At 38.1% G+C, this 13,860-nt stretch overlaps 1 protein-coding gene across 3 annotated transcripts in view; it reads left to right on the top strand.

Moving 5' to 3' along the window:
• The window catches only part of AFAP1 (actin filament associated protein 1), a 116,679-nt gene that overhangs the window by 57,770 nt on the left and 45,049 nt on the right, over positions 1-13,860 (top strand). For all 3 annotated transcript variants that reach the window (XM_054065431.1, XM_054065433.1, XM_054065432.1), the window contains exon 4: positions 8,864-8,972. In XM_054065431.1, the coding sequence (XP_053921406.1) occupies positions 8,864-8,972 (109 nt within the window). The remainder of the gene's footprint in view (positions 1-8,863; positions 8,973-13,860) is intronic.

Raw genomic sequence — 13,860 nt, forward strand, 5'->3', positions numbered from 1 at the left:
CAATTGACTCCCAAAACTTTGTAGTTGATGATACTAGTCTGTACGTAATTACGTTGCTTAGTGACATAAGTACTGAGTGACGTTTCCTAGACACTTGTCATAGGACATGGCTTTCCTAGTTGAGTGGAAAAAATCTCCGGGGCCACTTTCTTCACGTGCCAAGTTGGAAGTCACATTCTATGGCACTTCTTTTTGTGAGCCATTCACTGGAACACAATGTGCTGCCGGAACACAGGAATTTACTGGAAGTGGGAATCAATAACTTTAAATAAACTATGCTCTGTTTCAAAATATATGTTTTTAGCAGATCATTTATTGTGGATGGTGAAAATTAAAGTTTCATTTACACCACTGTTTCTTTTTATGGCACTCAAGGGATTCTGCATTCAAAAATGTTTAGTCTGAATTGATGTTTAAGCTTTTACTAATGTAAGGATGTGTGGGTGGGAAGGAATTCAATACTCCTTAAAGTAGTGCCAAGAGCCAGAATTATGTGTGGCCAGGTGCTGTGCAAGGTTTCTTTTGTAAATCTGTAAATAGACCTGCATATTTGCTCAGGCCAAATCTTGTATCAGTATTGTTATTCATCAGCCCATGAAAAAAGAGTGTAAAATTAATTTTATTTAGAGACATGCTGTTAATAGTTCAAATGAAGTCTCCAATTCTTTAAACATATCAAAGCCCAGAGTGTTTTCCTGGCTTCAGTGGGCTTTGGACCAGATGTTAAATTTGAGGGACAAAGTTGGACCTTGCATATACCTGAATAAAGTGACTCACTAATCACACATCTCTTAGTAATTCTGCATACATTCCCTTGCCTACGTCTGATCTAGCAGATCAGCTAGAAAGCACAAATGCTCGCTTGCTTTACCCTGTGCATACAGCTCCTTCAAATGGTCAGCAAATTAACAGCTGCAGATAAAGGATGTGAGCTTAAGGATAACTCAAAGTCCTCCTGCAGACCTGGAACACCGTTTGCCTGGGAGCATTAGTACGTCCTTGCTACCATGAATGCAGAGCAAGCAGCTGGGGTAACCGTGCCTGGGTCAGCAGCAGAGGAGGAGATCACCGGGTTTGAAATAGAATCATTTTGGTTCACACCTCTGGAACCTGCTTCTTATAAAGTCTTGTGTGTTGTTTTAGCCTGGTTTCTCCACCTGTACACCAGCAGCTACTTTTATGATATTTCCTTGTGCTTGACAGGCAAGAAGCAGTACTTGATGGTGAGTTTGAGACAAAGCTCTATGTGTACTTCATAGTGCTGCTGGTGGTTTAACATCTGGGATCCCATCACTGCACTGTCACCAAGTTGCCTTGAAGCATGTATTCCACTGAGACAATAGAATAAGATCCAGTGTGTCCTGCTGCTCAGATGCGCCTGAGGATTACTGGCATAAATTACCCACAGCATGACAGTGACAGAATACTTCCAGCCTCCAAACATTTGGTTGTCATATTACATCTGACAGTTGGTGATTTCAGTGCACTGCACAGTCCAACAAAATCAAATACAAACAGCACACTTAGCTATTTTGCATGACTTTCACGGTAAAATTGAGTATATGTTTTATTTTTCTTGGAATATTGACAATTTAATAATGATTTAACCGCAACAAATGTCCAGCAAGATGCCAGAACCCCTGTAGATATAAATCAAAAGGATAGGTCATCTTCCTCCAATGCTTTCCTGCAATATATACAGTCACTCTGTAGGAGTGTTTCATATAAATGGGTTTCCTATTGTGGAGAAGCAATTTGACAGCCTCGCTTTATCTGGCTGCCTGTCAGATATACTCTCAGATATTTATCAGAAAGTGCTGAACGGAGTCAGTGTCCTTGGGGAAGAAAAATATCATCCTGAACTCAAGAGGATTTTTAAGGTGATACATCACCAATTACATTAATCATTCTTTGAACAACAACCAAAAAAAGAACCAGGCTTAAACTTTTTCTGAAGTGTGCAGTCAGGCTATTGTCATGACGAAAGCAAGAGGCTCAGGTACCAGGTGGGTAGTTATGAGTCTTTATTTCGTCTTTTTCTTCTAAAACTGCAAATCAGTTGTTATTCTCTGTTCCTCTTAAAATATAATCTTAAGATAGTATTACTCTTGGAGTTTCTCTCTTTGGGGAAAATTTTTGAAAGCCACAAAAATAAATCCAACAAAAATTCGGTTGTTTCATTCAGAGCTAGCAGATAGCTTCAGTTCAGTTTCAATGAGTTCTTTCATAGTGAAGGAACAGCTGAATAGCCCTATTTGATTATTCAGTGCAGTCACTCTTACTGCAGGCAATTATAAAATACTAACTCTTTCAGAAACTTACCAAAATCTATAATTCTTGTAATATCGGTAACCAAGTATATAATATATAAATTATAAAGGTAACCAAAATCTATAATTCATGTTCTGGTGGAAATGGTGTTGCCAACACTTTCCTCACTGTCTTGCTTTGTCTTGTTGGTGCTGTCATGTTGTGTACCTGGATGAGCTTATTAACTCCTGGAACAGGAAGGTGAGTTTGTCTTTGCTGGGGATTACAGACACTCTTTGAGCAGGGTTACAATAACCACCTCTGAGGCCTCATGCTGCTTAAAATTCAGATTCATCTTTTTCATGTAATATTGTAATATGCATGAAAGTGTTCCTCGGCATTAATTAAAGCTGGTTTCCCTTCTTGGTACATTCAGACCCTTTGTTTGATATGAGTCAACTCTATTATTTTCTCTGAGTGATACTGTGTATTAATCATCTATTATAAAATCTGGTGATACAGAAATATTGTGGGGTTGTTGCTGCCTCATTATTTTTCACTTTTGAATTCCTTAGATCTTCTGTTACTTCCATGGAATCTGGAGATTATTTCCACTCCTGTATTCCATTGAGCTTGGGTATAACTCCTTTCTCTGTCCTTCCAGTGGTGCAGTCTGTGCTCTAGTCTTCAGTTTTATTTAATATTTCAAATGTTAATTAAACACAATGGTAAGAACTGAGACTTAAGCGTATGCCTGTGTTCTACTGCTTGCTGATACTGCCACTAGAGAAATGTATGAGCCAACTAGGTTCTCTGCTCAGTCAGTATACTCTGTTGGTTTCTTACCATTTCCATTCAATCCTCTTCATTGCTGTCTTTACATTCCTTTTACCGAGGTAAAGAGGTTATCAGGTTATCTACAAAGACCTCAGATATACTGAATTTTGTGAAATGATAAGTCAGTTCCTGATTATGTTCCTGTGTAAATGCTCTCTAGACAATCTTCAGATCAAGCTATGGAGCCATAATATGCCCTGAATCATTCTTGAAATGTAAGCAACTCTATTCAGATCTCTTTCCCATCATCAGGCTGTGCTTTCTGAGACTGCAAACTGTAGTCACTAGAGTCTAAAGACTAAGCACTTTTCCAGAGATACCTTTAATACGGCATTCATCGCTGAGTCAGCAGACACACACTTAGGCTATGTCAGATGTACCTCCACTCCCTGGAGGACAGTGTGCAAAAGCTGTACCTTTTTTTATTCTTAATCTTAAACCCTAAACAAAAGCTTTGCTTGTGCTTCTACTCATCTTCCACCTGGTAGTCACTTATAGCGTTTCCACCTTGCCCTTGCCTCTTCAGCACTGCAGTAGGAGTCAGTTCAGCTCTTTATCGAATAGCTGAGGTTTGCTGGTCTTCCCATCATGTCTGACCCTGGGTGTTGATTTCTTGGGCAATTTCTTCTGCTTTTTCCTGGCAGCATCAGTGTCCCAGAGACACGTGCTGTAATTGCTCGGGTACACTTAGTGATGGTTGAGTGCAACTCTATGGACAGCCTGTCATGCAGCTGTATTAAGCCGCCTTGTTGTGGGACTGACAAATACAGGCTGGGTAGAGGATGGATTGAGCACAGCCATGAAGTAAAGGGTGTGGGAGTACTCAATGATGAGAAGTTCAACCTGACTTGGCAAGGTGCACTTGCAGCCCAGAACACCATGTATGTCCTCATTGCTTCAAAAGTGTGACCAGCAGGTCAAGGGAGGTGATTCTGCCCCTCTGCTCCACTCTGGTGAGACCCCACCTGGAGTACTGCATTCAGCTTTGGGGCCTCTAATGTAAGAAGGACGTGGATCTGTTGGAGCGAGTCCAGAGGAAGGCCACAAAGATGACCAGAAGGATTGGAACACCTGTCCTACATTGACAGACTTGAGAGAGTTAGAGTTGTTTAGCCAGAAAATAAGGCTCTGGGGACTTCCAGTACCTAAAGAGGGTCTACAAGAAAGCTGGGGAGGGACTTCCTTACAATGATAATTTCTTTTTAGTGCCTTAGTGATTTTGAGTTTATCTAAAGCCGTTCACACCAATAGTGTGACAAGTACTGGTGCCCAATTTCCAGCCCTTACAGTGGGATGAAGAGGTCTGTTTGAAATGTGCTGTCAGTAATTTTGCCAGTTGTATTAGTATTGAGTTTGATGATTTATTTTGCATTCTAGACACCCATCTTTTTTACACCTGGGGAAAGAGCTCATAAATGCATTCTCTCTCCCAGGCTGAGGATGCTGTGGGGTTGTACAGAGGTCAAGTCCAAAGCAAGTGGTATATGCATGTTCTTCTTGACAGCCCACATTTGCCTGCTGGCTTCTGAATAGCTTTATTATGCATCACCAGTGTGTGACCACTTTTCCAGTCTCATATTGCTGCTTTTCAGTGTTGAGAGGTTATGCAGCAGCTGGCTCCAAGTACAGCTGGATCTGAATTCGTGGTTGATCTAATACCACACGTGCGAGCATGACCCTTGGATTGCTGGCAGTCTTTGCTTGCAGCATGGTTGTACTGACAGTCTTTGCCTCTGCTGAAGTCACTGCTTTCCACTGGAAATCTCCACATCCTAAATCATTGCTTGAAGGGAAGTATTTCTTTCTAATTCCTACATAGTGTCAGTCTTCACTGGGGTGTAAAGTGATTTTATATCCTCAGGTTCCTATATGATCACTCTTACTTTCCTCTGCCTTTCATTCTGTTTTCCAAATGATGCACTTTCATATCATCAGGAGATATCAGCCGGACTATCCCTAAAACAAATTCTTACCTGTCTTGGTAAATAACTTGGACAGAAGTGGGACATAAAATATTTTCTCTCATAGGATAAAGTAGGAAAATGTTCACTCGTGGTCTGTGGAACACAGAGGAGCAGGTAGAAGGAAAGACCGTAGTATGCTGTAAATTTAATGTTTGCGCTAGAACTGTTTCATAATTTCTACTAAAATAATTACTTTCACTATCCAGCTAAATATTGCATATTATTTGGAGGTATTTGTTTCTTTCTCACAACAGTCCCTTCTGTAAACTGGAGTTTGGCATACGATGCCCAATCCAATCTTTAATGTAATTATCACCCCATCCTTCCTGGTATCAAGTATAGCATCTCTCATTTAGTCTCAGACCCGACAAACACATATATCAGTATTATTTCATTATTACTGATACTGCTCTGAGCAACAATATCTCACTTATATTTGTACCTTTTTCACCAGTGAGATAAAAGTAATGGTAAATTTTTTTCCTAACTCAGTTCTTATTCTTGTGATTGAACAGGGTTATCTTGAAAGGCAGCATTCTCTGGTTTTCTTTCCTGTGACCTGCGGGGGAAAAAAAAAAAAAAGCAGAAATTTGTGCTTATTCCTTCTTTGCAGGTTGTCAGGTCTTTCCTCCTGACACCACTGAAACTACATATGTTTAAGGTTTTTTTTTTAAATTTAATAATTTTATAGAATATGTAAATGGTCTTGTGGGGTTTATGGCCTTTTTATTTTCAAGTAAATTAATGGGAAGTTATTGAATCAAGAATTAGTTCAGTTCGTAATTCATAACTTCATCGAAATTCTTCCACTTAAAAATCTCCAAGTTGAAAGCATTAAACAATACAACTAGCAATAGTAAAAAAGTAAAGCACTCTAAATATTAGTAAATGATATCAGAGTGCTCAAATGTACTTTTTACATTTCATGATGCTCAAACACATATTCCATAGCTCCCAAAAGATGTAGCTGTTTGTGGTAAAGCCTTGAGCAAGGTATTTTTATTTTGTGTTTAATTAGTTGGATTTTCTTGCAATATTAAAGCAACCTTGCTTTAATCAGAAAGTATTTAGTGTTGCATATTTCTGTTTCTCATAATATATTATTTTAAATCTATTTTATCATTGTTTTCAATGTTGTTATGGCAAGCACTGCAAAATGCATTTTAGAAAGGAGGGACCAGTTAATTCAGCAATGGATTCCATCTGTGTTGACATTGTCTGCATGGCCCAGCCTGCCCCAGCTGTATGAAGTACCCAGTGCTCCAGCAAGGTTGAATTCAGACAAGCAGCATTTGTGTTTCATTTCCCTTTTTCTTTCTTTCTAAATAATATCTTGTATAAAAACAAAGGGTTTTTTTTCCTCCTAATCTTTGTTGGAACCTCTTATTTGTTTCTGGATAAAATTTAAAAAAAAAACCACCTCAGTGCTCTGTCAAGTCACAATTGGAATGACTCTCAGAATGGGTATTTCCTGGGTGAATTAGGTTTAATAATGATAGGAATTTCACATTTTGTATATGCACCTGACAGGGAAAACAGTTTTAGGCTAGACCAGACTATTAGTATATCTGTCTTATGAAGGGGATGGTATGAAGCTTCTGTGCTCCAGGAACAAACTTTGAACTTCACTGGCTTGAGCGGAACTCTCCCCACCTGCCTGAAGGGAGAAAATACAAACCCTTTGGAGGTGGTTCTCCCTATTGTGTCTAGCAGGTCAGGCCACACAGAGCTGATGCATGCAAGTGTGTAGCAGAAAATTCATAACGTGCTGTCAGCTTTCCAGTATTAATGAACATGTAGTATTTTTTAATATCCTTGATGCCTGTTGTGCTGCAATAGGTAGCCTTGAAGACTCATTTGTTTTGTTATGATGTGCAGATTTTCAATTTTTTTTTTTCCACTGGAATCTTGAGGAAACTACACTAAAAGTCTTTTTTTCTTATTATTTTGTTTCTTTGACAGATAATTTGAGTAGTAAAACTTGTCTGTTAGAAAACCTCATTTGTTTTGCACTGTCCATAATAGTAATTGCCATCTTTTATCTGTAATTGAGTGTGAGGTATGAAGTTCACTGTATAATTTGATATAAAAGTAACAATAGTATAAATCTCAATCTGAAAAAGAATTTCTGTATTCAGTCACAAATCGGTCATTGTTCATGAGGAAGTTTCTGATTTTACTCAGCGCACAAAGGGAAGTCAGTTCTGAATGAGCTGAAGGGAAGGTTTATTCACTACGTTCTTGCTTTTCTGCACATGGGGAATACACAAGCACATACACACAAGGTAGAATAACCTACTTGGTATAAATTTAACTACAGAGCACACTAAGTGTGGGACTCATCTTTCTTGTATTGGTTAGAATTAGGTGTCTGGTATAGGTGTGTAATCGGTAATGAGATTTGGAGATAACTAGCTTTGAAATCTGCAAAGATTAATCCAGCCCTGAAAGCACCCACAGAAGTAATTTCTTTACAGCTAATGCTGCGTGATATCAAAGCTCATGTTCCTCTGCTCCTCTGCATAACTTTAGTTCTAAAGCAAAAGAGGAATCTAAAGCAAAAGCGGCTTCATCTGTATTATGTGGAAGAAAGCTCTATGCCTCTACTGCACTGTTCAGCTCATTGAATTACACTCCAGGAGCGTCTATATCTAACAATGAGTAAAGCCCATCCTGACTGATTTCTTACTTTGGAGGCTTTGGGCAACCTGACCTAGTAGAGGGTGTCCCTGCCCATGACAGGTGGGAACTAGATGGTATTTAAGGTCCCTTCCAACCCAAAACATTCTATGATTCTATGATCCTATGATTTCTCTTGGTTCTCCGAGTTTGAACTGGATCAGTCCAACACAGACAAACACTGTCACATCTCTTTCATAGCATAGAAAAGAGAAAGATGTATTGAAAAAATATTATTGCAGAAATAAGACTCAACTCACATGTTATATTTTTGTATTCATACAATAAAGCACTGGCGTTGGAAAAATACCTCAGTATTTTCTCCTATATGAAAATATAAAACTAAAAACCCATGACAAAAATGAATGAGTTCTAAAAAATACAGTTGTTTTCGTACTTGTTAAGCAAATAGAACAGTAAAGCCATACAGAAGAAGTCATAGAGTACTAAATTTACTTTTTTACTATCAACATACCAGCAGTTGGTCAGTTTTAAATTTAAAACAGGTTTATATTTAGAAAAGAAGCATTTTAGAATTTGACCTGGTATTTGAAATATGAGAGTCATTTGATGTTCCAAACTTTTCCTTGGTTGTAGCTCAGTTTTCACTTTGTAGCGACAGCATTTTAGAAGTTAATATCTATATTAAGAACTGAATTGCCATCGAAAAAACAAATACATTGTGAAAATATGACCTAAATTATCTGTCCTTCACTTCTGCCAGCCAACACTATTTAACTTTTCTAAAATGTCTGACCAGTCTTTTGTTTGCTGTTGTAATACAAATTATTTTAGGTGTTAAATACTAATAACTAAGCCTTAACGCTGTAAAATGGTCTTCAGTGCTTCAAATCTCAACCTCTACTTGCTATTGTTTAATTAGTTATAACAACATATGAGGACCTCAAGATTTAGGCTTGCTTCCTTTCTAATACCTTGTTCAAAGGACAACATCTAATTTGTCTCTCCAGAGCCTTGCCTTTAGAGACAGTTATCCTAAGAAATAGCTACAAGAGCAGCCATTGGGTTTATAAGGCTGGTGTCATTAACACTGACCATGAGCAGATGTTCTGACCATGTTTATTTTAACACAATGTTGGTCTGTAATCACTTTTTCTTTCTTCTCCGTTTAGCCACCAGATAATGGGCCTCCACCATTACCAACATCTTCCCTCCCCGAAGGCTATTATGAAGAGGCAGTGCCACTTAGTCCTGGGAAAGCTCCTGAGTACATCACTTCCAGTGAGTAATATATACCCAGACCAGTTTCTGAGCAATTGGTAATTCCAGTGTCCTACAGCTTCTTTGGTATCCAGCAGCTACTTCTCTGTTAGTGCTGTGGTAAAGCGTCGTAAGCATGGCTGCGACAATTTGGGCTCTGTTCTGGTTATCCTGCATTCATTTGGTTTGCAGAACTGTTTTCATAGAATCATAGAATAGTTCGGGTTGGAAGGGACCGTAAAGATCATCTAGTCCCAACTTCCCTGCCATGGGCAGGGATACATCCCACTAGATCCCAGCTCCTTTTAGAGGAAGCTGGGGCTCAAGTCAGGTGCACATAAATGTGTTTCAGCTGCTATTGGATACAGAGGATCCAAATCACCCACTGTTGGTTTGGGCAGCTTTGAACCACAGATATGGTGAGGGCATCCGACCAGGAGTACAGAGTTAAGCATAGTCTAGAGTAAACGCCTCTAAACAACATGTAGTGTGAATGCAGAGGCCTCAGAAGCTGGTGCTGCAGATATATTGGTATGCTCCTGTTGCTCTGATTTTCTTGCTAAAGTAGACAAATAAAAAGAAAAAACAAATCATTGGAAATACGTGATTTGCAGCATTTCTGATGCACACTGTGGATAGCGGTATTATCAGTCATACTCACTCCCACAAGCCATCTTTGATGGACATGGCAGGATTTTTGTGACTACTCATTTACTGCAAAAGGCAGAGGGCTGCCTTCCAACTGACCACCAGCCCATCCTTCTGCAACATGCAAACACTCTTTCTCATATCCAAATACTTATCCGAAGACCTATGCACTGTAGTGGAGCTACACTGAGACTACACTTACGAAACACTGAAATGAGAGCTGTGAGCATTTACACAGGGTCAGTCAGCAGGACATTGTGTACCAGAATATTGCACAGGTTTTCCTTTTTCCTACTTTTTTGGTGGCTGGGGTAATTTATTACTTGTGTGTGGCTGATTTATCACTAATCATTATTTTCTATGGCTCAAAGATTAAAGGCGTATCTTCTCCCATTTCATAGTAATTTTATTATCTGAACCAGATCAAATCCATAGAATTATATTTCTTTTCTTAAAAGACATGCATTCAAGTCACCTTAGAACATTAATTGTGCATTTATACACTACACAAACTGAGGTTATCTGGCAGTGCTTAATTTACCTAAGAAATTCAAAATAAGAAGGTTTCATATACAGTCAAATAAATGAAGGAACATAGAGTCTTAGCAGAGTAGCAGAATCATTCCTCTCTTCCCTTCCTCCTTTGAAACACTTCAGGGTGGTCCTGCTACACCCTGTAATCTGGTAAATTGCTGATTTGTGTCATTAAACAAGAGTCATGCTCAGGCAGAAAAATATTACTAGTACAAATATTAATGGCACTACTAAAGGATCAGCTAGGGAAAAATAGACAAAATATATAAACAGATTTCTTCTTGTACTTAACCATGCAAATCTATAAATATCTGCATCAGGATATCAGCCTCAAAAATTCATTAATTCCATAGTATAAGTATATATAGAGAGAGACATTTAAAGCTCTGTTAGTGTAACTTATCATCTCACTTGATGTGATTAAGCTCAATTTTCTTAGGTTGTGAATTCCTTATCATCTCTTTAATTTGTGTTAAAAGTATTCTACCCTTCATCAGTAATAAAGCTGCTTTTGAATTCAATATACCATTAGTACTATATCTCCACTCAAGGAAAACTTCCACTAAATCCAATGTGTGTGGTAATTAAAATAAACCACCAAAGCAGTGTATTAACCAAAAATATAATCTTAGCTGTTCTTGTTGTTTTAAGATGGAGAAGACCATAACAAAGAAGTGCTAAAAGTATAAGAAGTGCAATAATAAGCTGTTAAATAACTGTTGAGATATAGTTATCATAAGTAGATATTCCTACAGAATATTTTTGTGGTGTGATTAATAGCAAGGAGTCTTACATAACATATGTCCTACCTATAAAAGCAAACAGCAGCAGTAGATTATTGCACAATCGTGAAAATGAAATATCCGTATCTTCCCCAAGTCCCTGTAACCTGTTTGTAAATCAACACTTACTTGTAGGTGAAAACAAGACTGTATATGCCTTGTCTGATAACTTATTTTCTCTTTATTAAAAGCTAGCGATCTGTACGTTATGCCTAAATTATTACAGACTAATCTTTGGAATATGCTATTACAAATAATGTGAAAGTCCACTGACATTTTCACCACTTAACAGTGGAAAATTCTGATGAAGAGTGAAAAGACCATGTCAAAAGAAGCTAGAGTAGTTCAGAAAATGCAGAAACACACACACAAAAAGGTAGATCAGCAGCATTGGAACATGTTGTATCAGTGCATCTCAGTCTCTGAGGCTTTAGTAGACTTAATAAAATCACTTTATTTTGGAGAGACACATTTCATGTTTTCTACACCTGTTTTTTGTTTCTCTCGCCCCCTTCCCCACTCCAAAACCAAAAGAGTGTGTTGACTCTAATGTATACACAAGACATTTTCAGATTTTACCTGTAATTTACTATCCAGCCTGTTGGATTACAGATGGCGATGAGACGATAAGAGAAAACAGGATTTAGTCACAAGTAGGCTTTCCACAACTTGCCTTTGCACAGTTTGCTTCCATAATCTAGGATTTTTTAATAGGAGCTTTACTGCTTCCCAACTTCAGTTCACAATGTGTAGTAGTTGGAAGTCATACTGCTTTAACACCCTTTGAAATTAAACATACATGCTGGATTTCTCTGCATAACTTTATGAATGTCTGCTAAACCTGTTACGTATGGGTAATAGACTGTCTATGATATTTATGTTAAAGGAGTCCCTTGACAATATGAGCAGAATACAGTATGATGAAAAAAAGAATAGAAGCAGGATGTGGCAAAGAGCAGCAAAGTTTCAGCCTGGATTAAATTAGTAGTCCAAGGTGGTCATCTTTCCTGGTGTGAGTCACATAGCAAACTCTTCTTCTGGCTGAGAGTTCCACAAAACAAGGAGAAGAGAAACATGGGGAGTAGTATAACGAGCAGGATATGGCAACAGGTCCCTAGAGATCCTGTTAGACTGTGTGAGGATGTGAGCCCAGAAATGTCAGCCTCAGATGTTCATGTAGGCTTTCAACGTCCCGTAAACAGAGATTTGGATGAACCTACATCAGCTGTGCTAGCAGAGTCCATCTGCTGCTTATACACCTTACTGCTAACTTGAAATCTGCACTTGGACTGCTTGTGAGCCTACATGGGAAGTACCTGTGGGATATTAATGTGCAGAATCTTAGTGAGTTTTCAGTCAGCACTTCCTACCATTAATTTTTTAGAAACTGGTAAAATCTGCTGTAGGAAAAAATGTCATACGATTGACTGTTGTGAGAAAAAACCAATGGTTTAATCCAGTAGACTTGCTGAAAAACAAGTGAGATTGTTGCATGGGTTTTATAGTTAGAAGAAAAGCAACTCTTTGACATTTGACGAAGAAATGACCGATAATTTTATCCAAGGTGAAACTTTCTTTTCTGCAATATGAAGTTGTTAAATCATGTCCTACAGAGGGAAAAACCCCCAATATATTAAACAGATTCACTTTTTGCATCTTTTTGATTGATGCACTTAAAAAAGCAGATGGGGAAGATATATTTGATAGACCATCCTCTGACTGAAGTCTTTGACTCTGCCATGCAAACATCCTTTCTTCAGCGTATAGTCATAGTGCAGAGAAGTGTTACAGCTCCACTGTCTTGAGAAGTTTGTATTTGAGGAGTGTCCCTCCTGTACAGTCATGTTTCAAGTTGGTCTGATGCCAATGAACCTCCAGACACTCTCACATTGAAAATGTCGTTTCTTAGTTTTGGAGGAAAAGTCTTACTAGTAATTAAACAGAAAAATGCTACTAGGATATGTCATTATGAAAGTAGTGACTTCTAGCTTCTCCTTCTTTTTAACTTAAAAAAAGCCGAAACATTTCAAGATGATATTATTGCCTAACCTAGAACAAAATCACGAAATGTGTAAGAATAATGGGAGCAAAATCGAGGAGACAATTGTGACAGTGACATAGCTGCAGCAAAGATTGCTACTGAATTCAAAGAAGGGTGAGGAGGTTATGGGCACCTAACTATTACTTTTTTGAAAAGGTAAAGGCGGGAGTTAAAGTTAAAGTTCCCAAAGAGACATCAGCTTTTGGTTATGGTGACTTGTCCCTTTGCCTGTACGTTTGGGAGAAGGCCTTCTTGAAGATGGTGATTTAGTGACCAGACCTTACATCTTCCTATTTGGTAACACCATATGAATCATTCTACCTCTGCTTCAAACAGGCTGGCATGCTGCTGTGTGTTTGAGACTGGTAGATGATCTCTCAAACATTTTCTGATGTTTCTGTGTGACAGCAACTCCTGAAGGAGGTTGATGAGGGAGAATATTTTGTTTTGGTTCTGGTTTTGGTTGGTTTTTGTTTGCTTTTTTTTCCTGCTTCGTGGGGAGGAAGGAAGAAGAGATGGATGAAGCAGCAAATTCTACCAGACCTTACACATTCTTTTAAACAAATATACAAACCCATATACCCTGTAAATAAATATTCTCTAATAAATCTATCAGTTTAAAACATCTAACCTAACTATTTCCATCTTTCTCTTGACTTTTTCAAAGCAAGTGAAAAATTGTACTGTTTTCCTATTGATAATCATCTGAGGCTTTTACCACTTTTGAGCTACCCCAAACCAAACACTCCAAAACAAAATTGGCCAGCAGACAGTAATTCAATTTAAAGGAAAAAAAAAAAAAAAAAAAAAAAACAGAAAAAAAAAAAGAGCTCAAGAGCTTTAAATTTTATTTTCATTTCACTCCAGAATGAAGAATGAAGATACACTATTGATTTGGAGATGT

Source organism: Cuculus canorus, chromosome 4 (assembly GCF_017976375.1).
Source record: "Cuculus canorus isolate bCucCan1 chromosome 4, bCucCan1.pri, whole genome shotgun sequence".
Taxonomy (NCBI): domain Eukaryota; kingdom Metazoa; phylum Chordata; class Aves; order Cuculiformes; family Cuculidae; genus Cuculus; species Cuculus canorus.